We start from the raw sequence: 23,715 nt of genomic DNA, 5'->3' as shown, positions 1-23,715 counted from the left end.
ACTCTGTTCTTCTCAGGTTCCCTGTGAGGCTCGGTGCCTCGTGCATCCCTGTGATCTCAAAGGGTAAGGTCCAGACCGGTACTGAGTACCCCAGGCATAACCTGAAAGATGACAGACAGCATGATCATCAGCTCCTTGGCTGCAGGCACCACACAGTGGATAGCTCAGCCTGCAGCCACCCCAGCAGCTAGGCTGCCTCACTGACCCACACAGAGGCTTCCGGCCATCTCACTTCCCAGGGCTGCACCTCAGGATGCTCACAGCAGGGTGCCCACCAGCTTTCAGAAAGAGAGATTCCCTTGTGAAGAAGCATCCTCTCCCTAGGAGTCCAAGGCTTGTCTGGGGTACAGATCCCTAACTGTCTGACTCCAAAAACCCCATTCTAAACAGCGTCAGCCACTGGTGCCCCAGGAACCTTCAGCTCCTCTCCTCCAGGTCTGCAAAGAGGCTGCAGAAGTTCCAGGGGCGCCAAAGAAAGCCCCAGGGCAGTGCTGTCCCTGCAGGAGCCCAAGAAGCTGCTACCCCTGCTGTCCTGGGTTCAGAGTAGAGGGTCTCCCCAACCCTCCCTTCCCTCGCCCAGCCCGGTGGCTGGCAGATGGGCTCTGGGTACTTTGAGAAGGAAGCAGGACCCAGCAGCTGGCCAGGCTGAACCTGCCTGAGGGTCCCCTCTTTGCGCCTGGAGAACACATTTAAAAGTTTGAATTCAAAATTGATTTTGAAGGGCTCTAATCTCCGATCCCCTGGTGCTCACGGTGTGTCTGCAGCTCCTGCCAGACTCTCGTTTTCTGGTTCATCGCGTTGGTGCTCACGGCCCTGATGCTGTGAAATTGAGACTCGTCTGAGAGTCTGTATCCTCCTCCTCTTCTGTGGAGATTGCAGGCCCCTTGGGAGTCCTGTTTCATTAGATGGGTGACGTGGGCCTTGCAGGTGCCCAGGGAGAAGCTGAGTTGCTGTCTGGGGAATACAGCTTCCAGACACTTCCCTGCTGGTCCAGGAAGCATCCTGCTAAGGGATCTTGCAGGTGGCTCCAGAGGCCCAGGATGGGATGGGAGCTGAGAATTTCAGACAGGGAAAGGCTTGGGCCTGGGGTTTTTCACTAACAAACTCCACGAGCTGTTTCCTTCCACTGGGCCCCAGAGGCTCAGATTAGCTGGGAGGGAAGAGTGATCGTCTGTATAAGCCCCCAGGACCTTGAGGTAGGAGTGAGGAAGCCTCCCTCTGTGCCGGAGCAGATTGGGGCCCAGGCCGGAGCTGTGGAGGAAAAGACTGAGCTGCTGGCTTTGCACTCTGCTCTGCCTTGTCACTCCCCAAGAAGGGATGGAGTATTTGTGTGTGAAGGGTTTCCTCATGGGTTTGCAGGCGCTGAAGGACAGAACTGTGCTGCTCCTTTATTGAAGGGGTAAAAGGGAGGGTTTGTATTTATATGAGCACTGCCATTTCTCAGCTGGAGCCCTGGCGTACACCTGTTAAAAATCTCAGCTGTGGCAGGTAGGATGTGGGCACTGCTGCAGTGGCATCTGTATTTTTTTTTTTGGTCAGGACTGCATAGCCACAGGTGCCTTGGGGTGTGTGGCACAGAAGCAGTGCCAAGCCTGATGAAGGCCCCATCTCCAGGGAGCCTGCCTGTCTGAATCAGCCCACTCCGGGCAGCAGACTCTTGCCAATAATATCTGGATGGAATCCACTTGTTCTCTTCATTCATTAATTGAACTGATGTCTAAAATGTAACTGCTGTGGGGCTCAACACCGAGGCCACAATAGGAGACAAGACAAAGAGGGCCCCCAGCTCAGGGGCGTCTGATCCTAGCAGGGAAACCAATCATTTTCCCAGTAAACTCACTAGAGGAAAGCGAAATGATTGCACATTATGATGAAAAACTCAGAAAAAAATGCTGGGGGGCAGGGGGGCAGGTCATTTAAGAAAATCAGGAAGTGATGGTCTCTCTGATGAGGCGACATTTAAGCCAAAGAGCGAGGACGACAAGTTGCCCACTAATGAAAAAGCGGGAAGGTGTTTGCGTGCACACCTGAAGGAGGTCTGGAGTGTGGCTGGAACTCCGTGTGGGAAAGGGAGACAGGAACCAGAGCATACGAGGCTACACAGGCAAGATGAAGAGTGGGGGCTGCTATGTCCAGCCCACCGGAATCGGTGGAAGGGTTCCAAGTTGCTCTGATTTGTTTGGAAAGGCCTCTCTCCCTGCTGAGTGCAGAATCATTGTGGTCACCAGACGCCAGGACCCTGGTGGAGATTATGCTGATCTTGTGGTGAAACATGGCAGGGGCTCTGGATATGGGAAGAAGCAGGTGGGACAGGGAGCAGAAGGGGCGAGGTTGACACTGAGTCTCCACAGGAGCATCTGGGTGGATGGTGGTGCGGGTGCCGTACGGGAAAGCCATATGTAAGGACACACGGCCAGGTTTGCGGGAAGATATCAGGAGTGCTCTTTTGAATCTGTCAGTTTTGAGATGCAGCGGAGAATATAGACATGCTCAGAGAATTGGAAGAGGATGTCTGCTCCACTCATGGAGCGGGAGAACACGCTGCAGATAACTGTATAGTTAAGTAAGCCTCATTCCAAGCGATGAGCTCCAGAGAGCCTGTGTAGCTGTTGATGCCCAAGGGTTTAAGGTCCTCAAAACTGTTGGAGGCTGCTAGAACAGATCCCACACGAACCTGGCCCAGAGTCCAGGCCTGTCCTCAGGCCTTCCTGCAAGTTCTCCATGGAGTCCTTGCTAGGGTCTGAATGTTTACAGTCTGTGTCCTTTCAACCATATGTTATAGCCCAACCTTCGAAGTGACAGTAGAAAATGGGGCTCTTGGGAATTGATGTGGTCATGAGGGTGGGGCCTTGTGAATGGGATTAGCTTCTTCATAAATGGGACCCCAGAGGGCTCCTTCATCCCATCTGCCGTGCAAGGTTATGTCGACAAGACAGCTGGCTGTGAACTAAGAAGCGGGCTTCCACGAGAGGCAGAATCTGCCAGGACCCTGATCTTGGAATTCTTGGCCTTTGGGCTATGGGAAATGAGCTTCTGCTGCTTATAAACCACCCTGGCTATAGTAGTCTGTTACAGAAGGCTGAACAGACTTAGAGGGTCCCCTGAGACTGTTGTCTCCCGCGGGGTTGTGCAGGGTTCAGATTGCCTCTGCCTGTGAGCTGTGTGTAGGACACCTCAGCCCTTCATCTCTGGACACCGCAAGGTCGTGGCAGGTGCAGGCTTTAGGTACAGCGTCCCTAAGGACATGTTTGCCTCCATCAAGACTTGCTGCAGAAATTCCTCCAGCTTCCTACTCCTGCACAGGAAATGGCCCCTCTGGGGCTCTGATCTGCTCAGCCTGAATGAGTGCTGGCCCTGATGTTTCCCCCTGCAAGAGATGTTTCAGAGCCGCCTCCTTTATAGTAGGGTCCAAATCAGATCCCAATGAAAGTCTGCTTTCCCTGTCTCTTAAGAAAAAGATGACAGGATGCTACCTCTGACCGCAGGACAGAGTAGGAAGGGCGTCAGTGCTTCCCGATGGCCAGCCGCATGGGTCTGTGGCTGGCTTGGCCATTCCCAGGCTTGCCTACCGTGGGCAAGTTGTATGATTTCCTTGCCCTCGGGGTCATCCTGTGTGTGAATTAGTGAGTATAATGCTCTTGGCCCATAGTAGCACTCAATAAGAGGCAGTGTGGTTTATTATCATCCAGGTGAATGTGACAATAGTGGCTGCAGATGCCAGGGATAGGGCTGGGCAGTCCTTTCCTGAAACTATCCCCCGTGGTGGGCCATGGAGACCAAGAGGCCCCTGGCACTTCAGAGGTCAGCATTTCTGGACTCACTGGCAGTGTCTTACTACACAGCAGGACCCCCCCCCCCAGTTCCTCCATCCTTCATTCACACACAAATCACTGGCTATTGGTAGAGACCCACCCCCCAGTCCTGTGGCCCTAAGCCTGAGGACCCCAGCTCTCCCCACTCACTCTATGACAGCTCAGCCTTTCCCTAGCACATGTGCCACTCGGGGCTTCTTTGTCCCTCTCAAGGCTGAAGTGCAAACATCCGGACCCTGCTTGGCTTCCTGCCCTCTTCCCGACTTCGTGCCCTCTTTGTACTGCATTTCTGGCCCATATCCCTTGCTGTCCCCACCAGGAAGCCCTTCCAAGATCCCATGGCAGCCTCAGCTTGGGAAGAACTAGCAGGTGACAGGACACAGCCGACAGCCCCAGAGCATAAAGATAGCACTTGTCAGGGGCAGCCCTTCCTTCTAGTTCTAGTCTCAGCCGTTCTGGCATCTTTGGGCATCCAGACTGCAGAGGAGAACCAAGACACCAACCCCTTCCACACACAGGCTGTGCAAGGAGGCTTTGGGCTGGCATGGATGAGAACTGGAACCCTGGGGTCTGAGGGCCAAAGCATTCCGGTCTTTGTCTTGCGGTCTTTGAGCTGTGTGAAGGGCCTTGGCCTTCCTGGGCCTGTTTTCTGGTCTGTGAAATGGGGATAATCATTTAGTGTCTTGGGGTTAATAAAGAGGACTCCAGAACCCAGCATTAGCATCCAGACTGCTGAGTAAACAGTGAGTTTCAGGAGGGGCCAGGGTTCTGATCGAGGAATCTCCATCTTAGTGTTTTATTCTTGAAATACAATATATGCAGTAAAGCACACACATTGTAAATGTTCCATTGGGTAAATTTTTGCACAGGTACATACCCATTTAAACATTTAGGTCATGGTATCAAGTGTCTCTTGTACCCACGGGCTTCCTCATGCCTCCTCAGTTCTCAGTACATCACCCCTTCCTCCCAGGGAGCAGAGTTCCCACATCAGTTCAGCCTTGCCTGTTGTGAACTAATATAACTGGAATTGTGTATGTATAGCATGTACCACTTATGTCTGGTATCTTTCATGCTGTCTGATTCATCAAGGTAGTGTAGGTTAGTAATTCATTCCTTTTCATTGCTGTATGCTATTCCATAGCTTAAATACACCATAGTCTGCTATATGTTTTACTGTTATAGATCTTTGGATTATTTTCAGGTTGGAGCTATTATTAAGAAAGGTTCTATGAGCATTCTTGCACATCTGGTTTAGAGGATATACATTCTCTTCTGGTGGGCATATATTTAGGATAAGAACTGTTGGGCCATAATATAACACCATGTAAGTTTTCTTGGCTGATGGTTTTAAGCTGTTATGTCAAACACTGAAATATCTATTTCTGTCTGTTAACGAAATTAATCGTCATATAATCCTTTAAAGTCGTCGCCTCATTTAGTGAGTGAGTAAACTGAGGAAGAGGTGGGAAGAGATGGAGCCAGACTGCAAGCCGAGCCTGTGTGCCTGCAGGGCCCCTAGTCTTTAAGCGAGCACCACCCTGTTGCTCCTCTCAGAAGCCCTTGAGGGGCAGAGCCCGAATCAAGGGCGCCAGCCCTTCCCGAGCAAAATTCCCCGAGAATGGGCCCACAGAGGGGGTAGTAGTGAGCATATCGTAGGTGTTCTGTGGTCCTGTGTTTCAACAGTTGTTCTCCTTGGCTTTTGATTCCAAATGAGTAGGAAATGTTATTAGTTCAGGCCTCGCCTGCCACGTGGCAAGGCCCTGGGATAGGAGACCAGTGAGACGAGAAATTGTGGAGATAAAACGGGTGTGAAATGGAGGCCTTCGCACAAGGCTGGATGTGTCCGTGCGAAATGAAGTTACTTCTGAGAAAACAAGATTTAAAGAGATTCTGCAGAATTAGATTGCACTTTCAAATTTCCTTATTAGCGGGGATTGCTGCCTAGGAGGGGCCGCTGGCAGGCTCTGCTGAGATCCCACTCTGCAGTGGTCACAGGTCTGGGTGTGGGCTGGGGCTGGCAAAGGAGCCTGCAGGTGGCAGCAACCCAGACCCATGGAGTCCACTGACTCCTACCCCAGCAACTGGATGGGTGTGAGGACCGTGGGATCACACACTGGGCAATGCGATGCTTCGCGCGAGTCCACCTGAGTGAACCTGAGGGGCTCACAGACTTCCATTTCTAGGCCTCCTATTTGTGGGCTTTGTTCGAATCAGACCTGGGTTTTGGGCGATGATCTACTTTGTGTAACTGTCTTCTTTTAAAAGACAGTAAACATGCTTGTGATATGCTCCAGCATACGTATTCATCTGTGCCTGGATGCATACAGTGGTACCTTGGTACACAAATGCTTTTGTTTGCAAAGAGTTTGGTTCGCAAACAAAAGTATTTGGCAAAATTTTGTTTGTGTTTGCAAATTCCAAACTGAGTGACAAGCACAACCATGGCCATCTTTTCCAAAATCATGGAGGAAATTAAATTCATGAACCGAGGTACCACTGTATCTACATGCGCAGACAAAACCTACACATGGGTATGTGTGTACTTCCATGCAATTTACCGAACACCTAGTGTTCGGGGCTGAGCACACTGGAATAAAGCTATTGTGGGGAGAATAAAACCAACACCGCCCCTCATATGTCTCTTGTGTACTATGTGCTCCTGTGTGCATGGATGTTTCTATCCTTTTCATGTGTTTCCTGCAGCTCTGTGGCCCACATCTGCGTGCCTTCCAGTGTCTCCTAATTCTGTAAAGTCTCCTGCTCTTGTCTCTTTGCACCTCACATACAGCCTTGCTCCATAGCAGAGGAGTCAAGGGGCTGAGGATTTAGCTCAGCGGCAGAGCACCTGCCTGGCAAGTGCAAGATCGTGAGTTCAATTCCCGGTACTGGAAAAAAAAACAAAACATAGTAGAGGAGTCAAGTGCTTGGGCCCGGGAGACACTGCCAGGGTTCAAGGTCTAGCTCTGTCTCCTAGTACCTGTGACATAAAACTTGGTGCCCTTCTTTGCCTCAGTTTTTGTATTGTTAGAATGGGAATAATAATAGGATCTATTGCACAAGGCAGTTATGAGCAAAGCCCTTCAAAGCTGAGCACTAGTAGGTATTCCATGATAACGTCTGGGTTTTGGATCACTGTGCTGCAGTTCTATAAGAGAACATACTTGCTTTTAGCAAGTATTTATTTATATACCAAAAATAATTTCGTGAAACAGAGACCTCAGGTCTGAAACTAACTAATGTAGTGAAAAGGTTCCTATTTAGGGAATTTGGGTGAAAGGTACACAAGACTTCTTACTGTTCTTGCAACTCTGCTGGAAGTTTGAAATTATGTCACTATAAAAAACTTAAAAAGACAACAGTGCCCAAGCTGAAATGGCACCTGGAATAAGTGTCCACTACCCCTCACCCTGGTGCCAGACTCCGTGGTATGGCCTTGGGGTGGTAGCTCCTTGCCTTGCTACAATCTTTGTAGAGAGAGACCGGGTGGCCCTTATTTCTCAGATGCAGGTGAGAAAGGGGAAGGGGCCTGCTGCAGGTTCGAAGCTGCCCCAGGGTCTGAGCCTCAGGCCTGCAGTTGACTCCGACCTTTGTGGGAGAGAAGGGATGAATAGGCAGAGGCATTTCTTCTGGCCCTAGGAAAGAAGAAACTCCCTCCACTGGTGTGCTAGAAAGGATGGTGTTCCAGGGTTCTGCTGGGAGCAGGTCCAGCAGAGCCAAGCAGGATACACTGCCATGTGGGAAGGTCCGCAGATGGCTGGTGGCATCCCCCGTACTGACCACAGCGGTCACTAGCAAAGAAAACACAGAACATGGCCTGGAGTGACCTGGAGCTGGGTGAAGCGGGAGACTGGCTTTTGGAGGTGCTTACTGGGTGGGGATGTGGGTGCCCTCCAGCAGCCCAGGCTATTGTCCAAGTTAGAGGGCCACTGGGCCTGGCGGCCCATGGGCTATGTCCCCTGGAAGAATCTTCATGCTGCATTGAGGGGCCGCCTGGGCTGGGCAGGAGCTGCCGAGGCCTCCTGTCTGGCCTGGTGGATAGCGGTAGAGGTCCGTGTGAGGAGAGCTTCTCTCCTGGCTGGAGGGGGAGCGTGGGAGGGACAGGGTGACCCCTGGCAGTCCCTCCCTATCACCAGGACCATCTGGCTTTGCCCCAGATTACAGAACTGAGGGTCAGTGTCTGGCAGCCGATGAGTCAGACCAGGAGGCTTCTCCCGCAGCCTGACTGCCTCCCTCTCAGCCCGGCTGCCACCCTGCCCTGGCGGAAGTAGTGATTGGAGTATGGCCTGTCTCCCTTAAACACCCCTCCCCTACACCCTGAGACTCGGGGGTCGCACGGGCTGAGTGAACTGGTTATTTTGCCGTGCTCAGAAGGTGCACCTGAGCACGTGGCTGGACGCATGTGTCTGTGCACATAGGCTCCATTGTAAAATATCGGTGTTTTCATGGGTGAGTAGTAATTACTGGGTAATGCTTTAAAACCTTTCTGAAGGAGTGCAAAGCTGTTCTTTTTTTCTGAAGTCAGGAGTACATTAAAAGGATTACCATGTAGATTTGATTTTTAGATAACACTAAAATGGATCCCAAATGGACTTCAGCAAGGGGATGCTATCTCCTTAATGGAAAGTGCATGGCCCGAGGCTGAGCTCCCAGAGCCAGGCAGGGGGAGGGAGGGAGAAGGAGGGTCTGCAAGGGGCAGGCTGGCAGGCTGGGGAGGCAGGGCAGGAACTGAGAGCCGACCCTCTGGGGAGCAGCTTCCTCCATTTGGGGTGCAGGAGACTGTGGGTGTCCCCTTAAAGCCCCTTCACCTTCCCAGGGTTGTTTGTGAGCCTCCTGGCCTGGCCCAGTGTAGCAGACACTTCGTACTGTTCCCTAAAGAAGAAAGATACCCTTTCTTCCTGTTGGACCCCCAGAACTCTTTGTCCCCAGAACTCATCCACTTGTCCTGTTTGACCCCCAGACAATTTCTGTTTGACCTCCAGACAATTTCGGTTTTCCTTACTGGGCAGTTGAGGAAACTGAGGCCCAGGGAGACCAGGGCATTCACTCTGGAGTGAATGGCTAGAGGTGGCCAATCCAGAGACCAGTTTGAGTGCAGACTATGGGCACGCTCTGGGGTAGGTTTGTCCCAGGATTCCTAGGTAGAGAAACCTCAAGGGTCCCTGTTGTCCTGGCCATGGTGTTCTATGTCTCAGGGGACATGGGACACTGGCAGAGACTTTGTAAAAGCTTTGTGGAGCCCTGTCCAGCACCCACAGGAGGGGTAGCCAGGCCCTGTAGAAAGCCCAAGTGTAGCAGGCCCCTCTCTGGGTGCATCAGGGAAGGGGAACTAGGGCCAGCTCATGGCATCACTTCCTCATGGCTGCCATGGGGTCCCGTAGGTGCCAGGTCCTGCTAGGGAGGGGTTACCTGCAGCTGTGCAGGGTCTGCAGCCAGGTGTGCTGGGGCCTGCCAGAGTATAGGTCCCTGGCAGGGGTTCAGGACCACAGGAAGGAAGCCAGTCTTGCTGCCTGCCCAGAGGAACTCTGGGAACACCAGCTGTGGAGGGGCTGGGTCAGGGGCTGGGTCAAGAGATCCGTGCTGGTATTTATATGCATAGCTGCGTTGTCTATGGGATCCCCCCACAGGCCCTGGGAACAGTAGTACTGCTGTGAGGGTCCCAGGCCTTCCCCAAATCCAGCTGTTGTAGCCTCGTCCCTATTCTCCTGCACCTTGTACCTCCCTGTAGGCCAGGCCTTGGCAAGTGCTTTACAGGTCCTGCAGCTCCCAAGAGTCCTGCTCCAGGGGCTCCTCAAGAGCTCTGTGCTCCGGCTGGGTCGTGCCAAAGGAAACCCAGGCAGGCCCGAGGACAGCGTCCTCCTGAGCCCCATCACTCTCTCAGACCAATTAACCTTTAGAGCTGCATTAAGGAAATTAGGCAGCAAACTTCCCAGCTAACAGACCCTGTGGGGACTGGAAGTAGGAGGCAGCCTGCTGACCCTTGTGCGCTACAGCCTTCCGTGAGGCCTCCTGCCTGCCCTGACTGGTCCCCCTGGTTCCCAGCTTGCTGCAGGCCTGGCTCCCTCGCTGCAGAGTGAGTTGTTGAATTGGCCCGGTGCTGCCCCTTCTCCAACAATAGTCTGAGGAGGCTGTTTTGTCTGAGAAGGAGCACAAGAGGGAAGAAGTCCTGGGGCCAGTTGGATTGGTAGCTTGCACTAGGCCCCGGCCATCTGGGCCTCAGTTTCCCCATCTGTGGAATGAGAGCATTTGACTGCAAGAACTGAGGGTCCTCTGAGCTGGCTTCCGTGGATTCTGAGACTGAGGCCTGTGGGTGGCTAGTTCTCCCGCTCAGCCTCAGGAAGGGCCACACCTGAAGATGGAAGGGGAAAGAGGAAAAGCGGCCCAGGGGCTCAGCCTCGGGGAGGGGGAATGGAGGGGCAGAGAGAGGGGAATGGGAGGGCTACAGGGGCTGGGGGGCCAAACTCCAGCCCCGGAGAGAGCAGCGCTCCTTTGGAGAGGCTGGGGTGGGTAGGAAAGACTCTAGGCGCTGTCGGAAAGCTGGGGAGGTAGAGAGAGGTGGGTTTCATCGCCCGCTCCATCCAGCTGTCTTTGATCAGGGAAGAAGTTACCCCAACCCCATGCCCTGCTTTCGTGAGGGGTTGGTGCTCAGGCAACTCTTGTAGGCGACCTGCCTGGCGAAGTCATGGGCTGAGTATCTGGACCCCTTGCTCCTCCCTCAAGCTCATGGCTCCTGTGGTTGTCCAGGCCCCTGGTCAGCATCTGCCCCACCCCTCCTCAGCTGCCCCTTCCCGTCGCCCCAGGGGAAGGGACTGTGTCTCTGTGTGTGTCTGTGCCCAAACCCACACCATGTGCCTGTGTACACGGGTGTATGTGAGTCTGGATACTCCCCGCCAGTAGGCTCTGCCCCTGCGGTGAGCACTGCATTCAGAATCCTGCCTGTCTTCTCTCTTTCTCTCTCCCCTCAATCCCTCCTTCCTCGTGTGTGTGTGTGTGTGTGTGTGTGTGTGTGTGTGTGTGTGTGTGTGTGTTGTTACTGGAAATCAAACCCAGGGCCTCTGCGCTGAGCCAAATCTTTAGCCCTTTTAATTTATATTTGGAGAAAGGGTCTCCCACTAAATTGGCCAGGGTGGGCTTAAACTTGCCACCCGCCTGCCTCAGCCTCCCAGAGATTGGGGATTACAGACTTGCACCACCACACCCACTCTTGCTCATTTCTTGTGTGTTAAGAAACTCGTATGAGCTGGGAGGAGCCTGGTGGCTCAGAGATTCTTATCCTGGAAGGATGAACAGCTCCAGAGGCTCTGGGCCTCCTTTTCTGGGCAGGTAGAAGTTGGGCTCTGGCTGAAACCTTCCTGAGAGGAGCTTCTAATCGTCTGGCCCAGCTGTCTCTCTGTGTGTGCCACACACTCTGGACCCTCCTGCTCCCTTCTGAGAGTGTCCTGGGAGCCTCCCACTTCCTTCCTGACATGGACACAGTTTGGCACATGTAGACCGAGGAGCTTGGCTTGACTGGCTCGAAATGGTCAGACACATCGACCACTGCACTGTGAGGAAGATTTGGGTTGCCAGAAAGCTGTGGAAATTCTAGCAGACCTTTCTTAGGCCCACTGGCTGAATGGCCGCAGGATGGTGGCTGTGTGGGGAGGGCTTTCGGCCTCCCTGCATAGACCACACAGGAAGTGCCTGGCGGGGCTGGGCCTGGGCTGTGAGAGTGCCCCGGAGCAGAGCAGACTTGGGCTGCCTGGTGCCGCCTGTAGCCTGTGGAGAGATCTTTGCAGGGCTGGGGGACAAGCGCTGCCGTGCTGCCCAGAGGGCAGGCTCTAAGGCCAGAAGAGGCCTCTTCCTGGTAGAAAGTAGGAAGTGAGGACTTCTGGGAGCCCATGCCCAGGACAGGCAGCACAGACAAGCCGGGAACTTCCACTCCCAGGGCAGGGATGTGTCCGGAGGCCCAGAGCCCTAGTCCGGTCCTGCGTCCATCTGTCTGTCTGTCCACCTGCAGGTGTGCCGATGCTCTCCGTCCAACCCAAAGGGAAGCAGAAGGGCTGTGCAGGCTGTAACCGCAAGATCAAGGACCGCTACCTGCTGAAGGCGCTGGACAAGTACTGGCACGAGGACTGCCTCAAGTGTGCCTGCTGTGACTGCCGCCTGGGCGAGGTGGGCTCCACCCTCTACACCAAGGCCAACCTCATCCTGTGCCGGCGTGACTACCTGAGGTGGGTCCACCAGCCTCCCCGGCCCTCTCCGGCTCCCTGAGCGCCCCCTGCTCCCGGGCCCAGGGGGCTCTGCTCCGCTCCAGGCCCAGCGCTCTTCTCAGTCCCATTCCTGCCCTGCATCCCAGAGACACTGGAGGGCAGGGCCTGGTCTTTCACTCCTTGGACTCAGTGTCCGGCATGGCCCAGGTGGGCGTCGCTAGCTGTTGGGCACCCAAGATAAGGTTTGCAAAGCAGCCTGGCTCCAGTCTTTGCCAGGTGTTTCTGAGCCGCCTCTTTCTGGAATCTGGCGGCGGGGGGACACCGCAGGGAGGCTTTGAGGAGCAGGCGGGAAGCTCAGAACATCTGGACCCTTCCTCCCTGATAGTCTCCTGCCACCCTTCCCAGCGCTCAGTTCCTCCCTTCCCAGGCGGTGGTTGGGGTTAGTCCTCCTATTTGCTTTGGGAGCCCGGCTGTGTAGCCACAGCCTTGGATAAGGACCACTCATGCTAGAGCTTAAAGACCTGGGTTTGAATCAGCTCGGAGTCTTTGGCTTCTAACCTTCCTCAGCCTCAGTTTACTCCCCCTGCGAAGGGGTGAAAAGATTCGAGCTTTCCTGCCTCACACTCTTCCGAGCTCCAACTTACCCTCCCCCATAACCTGGATCCCTCTCCTGGGGCTGCCTCCCCCAGTTAACCCTCCCTTAGGCCATTTATGACATCAGCAAGGCTGGAAGGAGGCTGCAAAGCAGGGGCTTGGCCGAGACCCAGCGCCTGCATTTGGCTCCGTCGCAAGCTGCTGGACGGTGGCCGCCTTGTGGGGAGGAAGGCCCATCGCATTAATTAACAGGTCGGGGCGAGGGCTTCTGCAGCTCCCTCTGCTCAAATCAGGGCAAGTCGGAAGGGGCGGGGTTACCAGCGGAAGCTCCCCTACTTCCCCTAGAGCCCAAGATTTACCTGTCGGCACTTTTCCTTTTAATTCCTGCCTTTTTCAACAACTTTTTAAAAGTGATGCCCTAAAACAGGAGCTGTGGGTTAGAGCTCCTGGCCAGGGCCGGAGGGAGAGGCTGGGACCAGGAGGAGGGCTTAGAAGGGTGCTCCTGGGGATTTCATCCCTCGCAGGCCTAGAATGAGCCTCCAAGTCTGGACATGTAGGGCATCCCCAGAGCAGCTGAACCGACTAGGCCAGGGAGAGGTGGCAGCCCATCTGATGGTCCCCAGGACTGCGGAGTGGGATGGCAGAAGCACCTGTGGCATGCTGGGCCCTGACAGCTACTAGGGGCTGAAGGTTTTTTCCTGCATTCTGGCAGAGGTGAGGAATGACTTTTGGGGCCAGAAAGGGCAGTGGACCAGAGTAGGGCTGTGGCATCCTTGATCTTCTGAGCCTAGGGAGTGGCTGTCCAGAGCCTACCCCACTGCAGCAATGGCTCGTTGGGCTTGGGGCAGGACAGGCCCCTGTTGGCAGGCAGACGCTGTGGCCCAGCTTTGTCTGCCTTTATCTGAGCCGCCAGGCAGCTCAGGCTGATAAATAATGGAGCCAGGCTCCTCTGCAGGTGCCCGAGCTTGAGGTGGACGGATCAGGGAGCAGAGGGGCCTCCCACTCACCGCTTGGCCCCCTTGCCTTACTTGGGGGTTGCAGAAAAAAAGCAAGGGGAACACAGTTGGCTCAGACCACTGGAGCCCCTAGCCAAGGACTGACTTGCATGGGGCGGGACCGGACTCCCTGTCCTAGAGCCCTGCAGCCAGCAGCTGAGAGGAGCAGGACCTGCCTCAGAGGCCACTGTGCCAGATGTCCTTGGGTCTTTCTCTGGTCATCAGTTCTGTTTGAGAAACATCTTTGGACAGAACCATCTGGTCCTGTATCCCCATTTTACGTAAGGAGAAACTGAGGTGCAGAGAAAGAAAAAGAACTTAAGCAAGTGATACAAGTTCATAGCAGGAAAATGCTTTAATAGAGCACTAATTTTATAGATAGGGCAGCTGTACCACGCAGTGGTATAGAGCAACACCACCCCTCTCTGAGGAGCCAGGCCCAAGTTGCTTACCTCTCCACGACTCATTGCTATTATCTGGAAAATGGGGACTAGGACAGCTCTCCAACCCAGAGCTGTTGAGGTCAGATAAGGTCGTCTTTGTAAATTCCTAGAATAGTGCCTGACAGGTGAGAAAACAGTCCCTTCTTCCCAGGTGTTTGCCAAATGAGCCATGATTCAGAGTTTACAGCAGTTTCCTAACTACTGCCACGAGAGGTGTCTTTGGGTCTTTATTTGACAGTTGAGATAAAGGAGGCTCAGAATAACTCGGTGACTTGCCTGAGGACACGCAGCCGAAGATGTGCACACTGCCCCTAAATCGTAGGTTTGTGCGAGTCTGAAGCCTTTGCTCAGGGCCCAGCCTGGTATTCTCCTGCAGCCCTCGGGTGCTTGAGGGACCGCGGTGGGAACCTGGGAAGGGTCTTAGGGTAGGCAGTGTCAGCCAGTGCCTGATCCCCTGCACAGCCTTCCTGGTGGGGGCAGAGCACAAATTTTCCTGAAGCCTGATCTCTTGGCAGGCTCTAGGTGATACCTCTACTTCCTTCGCCCCCTTGCCCAGGCCTTCCTGCTATGCCCACAGGGCTGGGAAATGGGCAGGGCCCTGGGTGGAGGCAGCTGTCCTAGGCCCCAGTTCTGTGGCAGGCCCCTGAGTCCTCTGCACCCTTCCCTTGCAGGCTCTTTGGCACCACAGGGAACTGTGCCGCCTGCAGCAAACTGATCCCAGCTTTCGAGATGGTGATGCGGGCCCGGGACAACGTGTATCACCTCGACTGCTTCGCCTGCCAGCTGTGTAACCAGAGGTGAGTGCTGGTCCCATGGCTGACCTGACACGCCCCCCAGACCTGAGCCCGAGCCTAAGCCTGGATGGGCTGGGGTGCTGCGGGGGCGTGCGTGCAAGTGTGGTGTCTCTGTGTGTTCGTGGCTGTGTGCCTGTGTGAGCATGCCTGTGTGTCTGTGTGCCTAAGCCTTGCAGTCCACTATGTGTACCCCAATCCTGGCTGTGCACGTTTGTTTGGGACATTTCTGTGGACTGTAATGATGGGGTATGCATGAGTTTCCTGTGTCTAAATGGTGTGCGTGTACCCGTGCGTGCATGTGTTTTTAAATGTCCTTGGACAGGTGGGTGCACATACATGGATTTAATATTTACATGTACACATCTTTAAATGTCCATGTGCAACATGCCTGTACTGTGTGTACCTGATGAGGTATGTGTGTGCACACGTGTTTAAAACATGTACAAGAAGGTCAGGTATGCATGCCTTTTGTCCTGTGTGTAATTGCATGCATGTACGTGTGTGTACAAACTAGTGAGAAAGGGTTCTCGGACATGCAAGGTGAAATCCTTTCAGGGAATAGCCACTAACTCCTGACCTCATTCCTATGAATCTGGTTCCGACCCAGCCTCTTTTGTGATCTTCTGGGCCCTGCTCATTGCCCCAGGCCCATGGAAGGTTTTGGGGACTGAAGGAGCCAGAACCCTTCACCTCTGGCTAGGGCCCAACACCATAAAGAAGGCCTTCTTTATGGCCTTGGGCCAGGTAGGAACTCATACAAGTGTTCCCAGAGGGTGTGGTCCATGCTCCTCTGGCTGGGGACTTCAGCCAGATCCCTGCTAGGAGAGCTTGGTGAAGTGACAGAGCCACCTGGTGGCCAAACTGGGATCTGCTGCCACTGGGCCAGTGACCCTGGGGCTCACCAAAGGCCTCACCCTGAGGACATCGAAGGACTGGAATGGCCCAGTACTTGTGGAGGACTAGGGAACCAAAGCATGGTCTTCTTCTGGTAGCAGAAGAAATAGTGCATCAGGTCACCCCGTGGAAGAATGTCCCAAGTAATCCACAGTTTCTATTCAGAGGAAGCACACCCTTCACTAAGCCTTCTTAAATTGGAGAAGGGAACAGAGGGATGGAAAAAAATCATCCATTTATCCCTCCTTCCTTTCCCATCTCTCTCTCTCCATTTCTCTTTTTTCTGTTTATTTCTCTAGGACTGGGAAAAGTTGTTCCTCTACCTCTCCACCAAACCTCTCTCACCAGCCCTTCCCCAACCTCCGCAGCAGATCTGAGGGTGGGAGGCCTATGGCCCAGGGTAACTGACCAGGCCTACTGTGGGACTCTTGTGATCCCCTCTGGGAAGTTCAAGGAGCACATTCCCCAGCACACCATCTCCTCCCCCACCTCCTGGCCAGGCTGGGTCCCACCACCCACCGGGACCCCTCCTGTAGCTTCTCTTTCTTGCTTGGATTTTCTAGATTTTGTGTGGGGGACAAATTCTTCCTGAAGAACAACATGATCTTGTGTCAGATGGACTATGAGGAGGGCCAGCTCAACGGCACCTTTGAATCCCAGGTTCAGTAACACCCGGCGCCCGGCCTCCAGGCCCGTCCAGCCTTCTGCCCGCCTGCCCACCCTCCTGGCAGACCAGCCAGCCACCTGCCGCCATGGGCTGGCCAGCTGCTGTCCTGCCGAATCAGAACTTCTCCGTCTTGGATGGGAGGGTAACCCTTCCTCTGCCGCCGCCGCCCCTCTGTGTGTGACCCCTCCTGGGGCCGGGCTGGGCCTGTACAGTCTGTCTTCTGTATATAAATGGGAACATTTATTTTATGAGAAATGTAATGCGATTTTATTACTGGCGTGGATTAAACTTATGAATGTTTCCGCGGACATTACTCTGCGTGTTCACATGACTGACACGGACCTGGGGGTCCCCTCCCCTCTGGCCCTCAGGGGCAGGGCACAGAGCTGGCGGGGTCCTTCAGCATGCGCTATTGCTGAGCAGGATAGCACCAGGTTGGCTTTAGGCAGAAACCGGAAGGAAGGAAACAACTCGGTCCCCCACCCCCAGCCACCAATGGGGTGTTTAACCTTCTGAGAAAGCATACACCTAGCCCTGAGCAGACCCCTAACAGAGGAGCAAGGTGAAGCACCATGTTCCTTTGATCCACCTCCTCACTGGGGCCCCATATCTACTGGCCAGATGGGGACCCAGCTCTGCTCCACGATAGGACCCCAAATCCTGAGCCCCGTATCATGGAAGTGTACTCCTGAGACGCCTCTTCCCTTTCAGGGTGACAGGGTGTGTTTTCCTGGGACAGGTCTGGGGTCCAGCCTTCTGCTCTTCTAGGTGAGCAAGAACAAATCTGTTTTCCTTCAACTTAGTCCATACAGGCTGGAGCCAGTCAGCAAGCCTCAATCTCATCTATGTAGCAATTCTGTGCTGCAAGCTGGGCTGTCCCATAGCAAAGCAGACACAAAGTTGAATGATAGATGAGATACAGTCCCTGCTCTTAAGGAGCCTGCTGTGAGCCTGGAAGGTAGAAGCCAGCAAGGGGGAAAGCCAGAAAAAACAACCAAACCCTATTATGGTGAGGAGAGTGCTGTGGGAAGACTTGGGTCAGGCCAGTTGCCCTCAGAAGACATAGACCACTTGCAGTGACTCTGGAGAGCTGGAGACAGACAAGCCAATGGACACATGGTCAGGCAGACACAGGTGCCAGCAAGAAGAAGCGAGAGACAGGCAAGCCAGCAGGCATTCAGCCCAGGCCTGAAGACAGCCAGACCAGCAGCAGACAGGTAGATACAGTGGCACTGCCACCGATCTGGCTCAGCTAGGCTCATGCTGAGCAGCAGGGATTCCACCACAGAGCCAAGCACAGGGCCTGGAACTGAGGAGGTACTATATCACTGAGCAGTATTAAAAAGAAAGGACCCCAAGCTTGAACAGAGGGAATGCTGGATAGACAGCCTCTTTGGCCACGAGGCCACTTGTTCCTCTAAGCCAGGCCTATGTTCACCCTATCCACAGCCCAAAGCCCAAAGCCCAGGGTTGATGCAACTGGAAGACTGCCTCAAGTTCTCTTTGCTCCTGGGCAGGGAACTGGCTGGGCTGACCCATCACATCACCCTGCTCTAGGCTTCCTCCACTGTGAGGAGGGAGGCCAGCAGGGCTCTCAGCGGAGCTGGGAGGAGGCTACCTCTCCAAGGTATGTGGCCGGTAGCCCAGTCCATGGGAAGGAGTGGTGAAGCCACAGGATCTCGGGGTAGGATTCTCAACTTTGGGGGCATCCACTTTGTGTAGAGGAGCTGCACCCATGTATGAGAGGCAAACAAACCAACCAGGCTCAAATGGGTGTTTTTGTGTGACATGGATTTCATACAGCTGTGGAACTGGGGAGCTGGCCCTGCACAGTGATGTGAGCTTATGAATGAGTTTGAGTGCATAGAGAGAAACACAGGGAGCTGGAGTCCATAATGGGGAAATTTTCTTGACTGGAAAAAACCAAATCCTTTTCCTAGGCTGTTGTAGAGCCAGATTCTCCCTGGGTCCTTAGTTCTAGGATGGCTGTGCCTATGCCAAGGGCCCCAACTCCTAACTTCAGAGTTTGCTGCAGATAAAGTTGTAAGAAAGTTAATTACATGGTTATGGAGAGATAACAGAGCCACTCCAATGCAGTTTCTGGGCAATTACAATTGTTTCCAGCAGAGGTACCATATTGCAGCCATGAAATAACATGTCATTGTGCGGTAATTATGTAATTAACTTGTCTCACCACTCTAGGTTGCACAATTAATTCACTCACAATGAGATAGACTCAAAATCAGGCAAGCAGGGTTTGAAAGCTTCCAGGAGCAGGGCTGGCCTCTTAGGAAGACCCCGGACCCACTCTGCCAACTGTAGACCTCACTCCCTAGGGAGCTTCCCCAGCTCAACATGACAGGAAACATGCCAAAATCAGCTCATGGATCCAATTATTGCTGTCTCACCACTTTTATCCAAGAAATGGGGATGATCTGCTTCCCAGGTCAGCCACAAGGTTCAGGTCTATACTGTCCACCCTGGATATCATGAGGTTTTGCAGAGGAAACCCCTGGCCAAAATGTCCTGTATCAGTCCATGCTTTGAAGAAGAGGCCACACGGATCTTGCTTCAACAGGTGTGAAACCTAAGGAGGATGGGAATAGGGACAGCAGCGGAGACCAAGCTCTCTTTAGCAGGGCAATCAAGGCAGGGCCGGAATGACTACTGGGGTCTGGGGATTATGCACCTGGAGAGTATTCGCCCTCAAGGGTGGCACAGTAAAGGCCTGATCCTCCTCATCAGCCACTGCTAAAAGAAACTTGGTTGTGTGCTGGGCATTAGTTGCCTTGGTCTGGTTTTCCCTGGGACTGCAGCTCACCACAGATGACTGGGGACAGGAGGACAGGGACAGGTGAGTGGGATGTGAACAGATACTTACTCAGCTGCACACAAATCTCCTCTTCCCACAGCCAGTCCATGTGGCCCGACCTCCTAGCCTACCTCGCTTGGTGGCGTGGCTGCAGAGATACCATAACAGGGTGCTTGGACCCCATTGAGCATGCTGCCTGCTTGTGTCCCCAGTCCTTAATCCGAGGCTGGATCACACAGTGTATGTTTAGAAAAGGTTTGATTGCAATCTTAATGTTGCTGTGGGGCCCATCAAGAAATATCACATGGGTCCTGTCTCCTCCTGGTCCTGGTCCTGGTCCCAGAAACCTTGCTCCACATCCTGAGACACACCACAGCTGCAGGCAGAATCCAGATGACATTCCTGCCCGGGGATCTCATCTGTACAAAGAGACAGTTGCTCTCTCCCTTATTGCTGTCAGAGTCCATTCAAGCTAAGTATGGCACTGAGTGACTCCTGGTACCCCCCATCTGCGAGGGTGGGCTCAGGTGAGATGCTCTATAACTGCAGCTGTTTGTCAGCCTTGGAGGAAATGCCAGTGAGAGAACGCCATTAGTCTGTGAGTCGATATTCAGCTATCTGCTGCCTCTAAAACTAGAATTACCTGAAAATGAATGAGTAAAGATGAGCTGATATGGAGATGGGTTGGTTCAGAAAAATACTTGGTCAAGCCTGCTTTATCAAGAGAAAAGAAGCAGATCAAGCATCTGTGTGTGTCTGTGTGCATGCGTGTGTGTGTGTGTAACTTCATAAGCAAACTTCATCTCTATACTTGGAACTGGGGAAAGACTTTTATATTGCTTTATCCCAACAAGGGCGGGAGCTTACCGTTCCTGGAAAATAAGCTCAAGGGGTGTCCCAGATCTTTTCAGACTCATGGTACCATCCAAGTAGACTACTCTTGAATTGCTTCCTTTTGGCGTCACTTTTGTCACCCAATAACAACCATCCTACCAGTGGGTCTGCCCCCAACTTAGCAGCATCTCCGTGCTCCTGTCACCTTGTTGATCTCCACCCAAACCCAGCATCTCCAGCACTGACCAAGCTCTGCCCTCCTGGCGGAGCCCAGTGCATGAACAGTGAGTTTCAAATCAAACTTCTTTCCACTTTGTAAAAACTCCTTTTGCCACTTCTCAGAGCATGGGACATGTTTTGAGCAGGCTCCTTGTACCTGGATGTGACCCTCCAGGGGCTCAGGGGAGACCCAGGAAGGAGAAAGGCAGCTGCTGCTCAGAGCAGCCATCAGAGGTGCTGGGCAGAGGAAGGGCTGGACGATGCCCTGACGTGTTCAGGGAGGAGGGAATGCTGAGCTTGGGAGAGATTTAAAGCCTCTTTCCAGTGGGGTAGGGGTTGGAGAACACTGCCTTATGTTTAAATAGCCTGGACTCTCCCAAATAGTTTTTATGCTGGCACCAACCTTCTCCTTCATAAGAGCTGAGGGAAACTGTGCTTGTGGGGCTCCCCCAAACCCCGGCTTCTTCCCCACTGCAGACCACAGGCTGCACACCCGACCAAAGTTCCCAGGGGCTGCTGCCGACCCTGATTCTCATCTTTCTTGTACTCCCAGGTCTATTAGCCAGGTCCCCAGACTGTTCTACTAACCCTGGGCTTTGCAGGACATGCGGCCTTTTCAGGAAAGGTCCAGCCCTTTAGGGGTTCAAGTGCCCTTTAGCTGCCTGTGGCACTGGGTTGAGGTTAGCACTTCCTCAGTTGTAGCAGAGCCCCTGCTTTCTCTGGGATACAACCAGATGGTTGTGCAGAAGACCCAGCCTGTTAGTTATGGAGTCTTACTTGCTGGGCCTGCCCTGTGAGCAGAGTGGGGGGCCTTGTTGAGGGCCTGGGGTTTCCTACAGATTTTGCAAGGTTCAACTTTGTCTCCCACAATCTGAGGATCTGGGTTCCTGAGGCAGTCCCGGGCCACACCTCTTGTTCTAGTGGGTACTGTTGTACTTCAGGAATAATAAGGTTCTCCCGGTAGTAGGTCAGAGGCTGCTCAGATTTCCCCCTGGCTTTCTGCCCATCAGCCAGCACAGATACTGGGTGGGATCAGGAATCAGAGCCAAAACATAGAGATGGGAAGAAGAGCAGAGGGAGAGATGAAAGGATACGGGGATGGGGAGAAAAACAGGGAGACAGACTTGGGGGGAGAGGGAGGGACAGAGGGAGGGGGAGAGCGAGAGAATTGGAGGACTGAAGGGCTACAGAGAGGCGAGGGGTGAGGACGGACACGGAAGAAAAGTCTGTGGTGTGGTGGTTGGTGCGTGGGCATAGGAGCCAGATTATGTGGGTTCAGATCACAGCTGTTCCACTTCAGCTGTGAGTCTGGGACAGGCTGCTGAGCTTTCACAGAGGAGGACCCCTGTCCTTAAAGAGGGAGGGTGTCGACAGTGCCTACTTCATGGTTGCCCCGAGCATTAGAAGACGGTCACGTGGACAATGCCTGCAGTCACAGCTGACTCATGGTGAGCCCCAGATACCGCTGGGATAGTTCACGTTACACAAGCACTCCAGGGGCCGGTTCTGATGCCTGGGCCCACTTCCAGGGCAGGTCCTGAGCCCTCCTGGAGGAGGCCTGGCTCAGCAGCAGCATCAACTTCACTATCACAGCAGTTCTGGCACCTGAGCACTCTCTGGAGGCGGCACTGCAACCCAGACCAGTGGGCAAAATCCAGCCCAAGCATACAAAAGTGGGCTTTCATAAATAAAAACATTCCTGGACTGTTTAAGCCTCTCTGCATCTCTGTCTCCATTTCACAGTTGAAGAAACTGAGGCTCAAAGAGTTGTTCTAGTAGGAATAGAATCTGAATTTGAACTTGGGCCCACCTGACTTCAAATTCCACACAGGTAACTCCGGTGGGTAGCTGCAGGTCGTAACTAACCATGTCAGTGGGTCTGGCCTGCCTTGGTGGAGAATGCTGGGTGCTGCATGGGAGAAGTGATGTAGGCAACCTGTCCAGTCCCTGAGCTGGAAGTTTATTGGTGAGCAGACCCCCACGCACCACTAGCTATCTAGTCCGGAAGCCAGTCCATCAAGCAATCAACACACAGGAAGCTGGTGCCTGCTACATGCCAGGCATGGAGCTGGGTACTGAGGATTAGAAACATAGATGAGTAAGGTACACAGGGCCCCTTCCATGAACAGTCTAACGGGGGAGGCAGACAATAAACAAACACATAGATAATAACAAGCTAAAGATTGCCAAGTGGAAGACAGCGGCTGGAAGAAATTCTGTTTTGACAGAGTGAGTGGGGATGACCTCTGCTTGTCCACCCTTAGATACTATCTTATCCACTGGCCTTGCTTGGGGAAATTGAGGCCCAGAAAGAAAGTTGTGGCCAGGGCTGCCCTGGAGCCAACTAGATTGGTGACTTACTTCCTCAGCCCTCATCCTGACCTGGGACTCTGCTTCCTGAATCCTGTGTCTTGCATTCCAGCTGAGGATACCGCTTGGACACACGGCAGATAGAAGGGAGGAAGTGCCACTCGGCCCTCACACCTACGCTGAGCTTCTCTCCCTTTGTTTTCCAGGATAATAGGAAATATGATTCCTTAAAATGCTAAGAAATTGGGTTTACGTTCTTGGCTCCTGTCACCAGCCTTCAGGTCCCATAGTGCCACCAGCAGGGGACACATTGGCTGGATCTATGGCTTCTGGGGATTCTGGTGTGATTGGCCTGAGCACTTGGAATTACTGCCCTGCACAGAAGATGCATCCAGAAAGCAGGCTGCTCTGCAGACTTTGCATAACTAGTTTTCTAGGGAAAAAGACAATTTGCTATAAAAGCAGGAATTTGCAATGCTCAGAAGGCCACAAGACACCTGCAGCTGGCCAAACCAGCCTCCTTTTCCTTCAAGACTTTGATCCACTCAACCAGGCTGGTTTGTTCTGGAGCGGGAGGAGCGTTTAACTGAACCACAGCCTCTGGGCTTCTGTGCCTCTTCCTGGCTTCTGAGGTCCAGAGATGACCTGAGGCTGCAGGGTTCCTACCTGTGACTCACAGGCTGAGGCGTGGGGGCTCCTGCCTGTTGTCAATGACTTGCCGCATTAGGCGCCCCCTCGAGGAAGTGTTTGTTGCTGTCTCCTCTGTTCGCACATTGCTGAGGTTTTTTCATGCAGAGCTTTTTTCATGCAAGGCTGTGGGTTTCTAAAACCCAGTCAAGGCAACAGTAGGACCCTCATGCCTTGTCTGGGAACACCACGAGGCCACTGTATACTCCTAGCCTCTCTCTCTCCCAGCGAATAGTGAAGCTGACTTCGCACAAAGAGCTGGGGTGATCACTAGTTCCGTGGGACTCCAGAGAACTTGGACCCCTTCCCCAAGTTCTCATGAGCCGGCTGCTCCTCACCTAGGGCACAGCTGGCCCGAGGCCATCCTTCCCCTCTCCTGCATCTGCCTGCTCACTTAGGGCCTATTTGGAAGTTAATCCCAGTGTTCATTAAGTGACCCTCTCCTCCTGCCCCTCTGCTTTC

The 23,715-nt window shown here is 53.5% G+C and overlaps 1 protein-coding gene across 5 annotated transcripts in view; it reads left to right on the top strand.

Annotated features, from left to right (window-relative positions):
- Lmo1 (LIM domain only 1 (rhombotin 1)) overlaps positions 1-16,699 on the top strand; it is a 50,824-nt gene extending 34,125 nt beyond the window's left edge. For all 5 annotated transcript variants that reach the window (XM_005380220.1, XM_005380219.1, XM_013511708.1 and 2 more), the window contains 3 exons: positions 11,812-12,025; positions 14,708-14,833; positions 16,288-16,699. In XM_005380220.1, coding sequence (XP_005380277.1) covers positions 11,820-12,025; positions 14,708-14,833; positions 16,288-16,393 — 438 coding nt within the window. In that variant the 5' untranslated portion in view covers positions 11,812-11,819 and the 3' untranslated portion in view covers positions 16,394-16,699. The remainder of the gene's footprint in view (positions 1-11,811; positions 12,026-14,707; positions 14,834-16,287) is intronic.
- Positions 16,700-23,715: the final 7,016 nt, after the last annotated feature.

Source organism: Chinchilla lanigera, unplaced genomic scaffold (genome assembly GCF_000276665.1).
Source record: "Chinchilla lanigera isolate Chin_1 unplaced genomic scaffold, ChiLan1.0 scaffold00013, whole genome shotgun sequence".
Taxonomy (NCBI): domain Eukaryota; kingdom Metazoa; phylum Chordata; class Mammalia; order Rodentia; family Chinchillidae; genus Chinchilla; species Chinchilla lanigera.
This window is presented reverse-complemented; position numbering and strand designations above follow the sequence as displayed.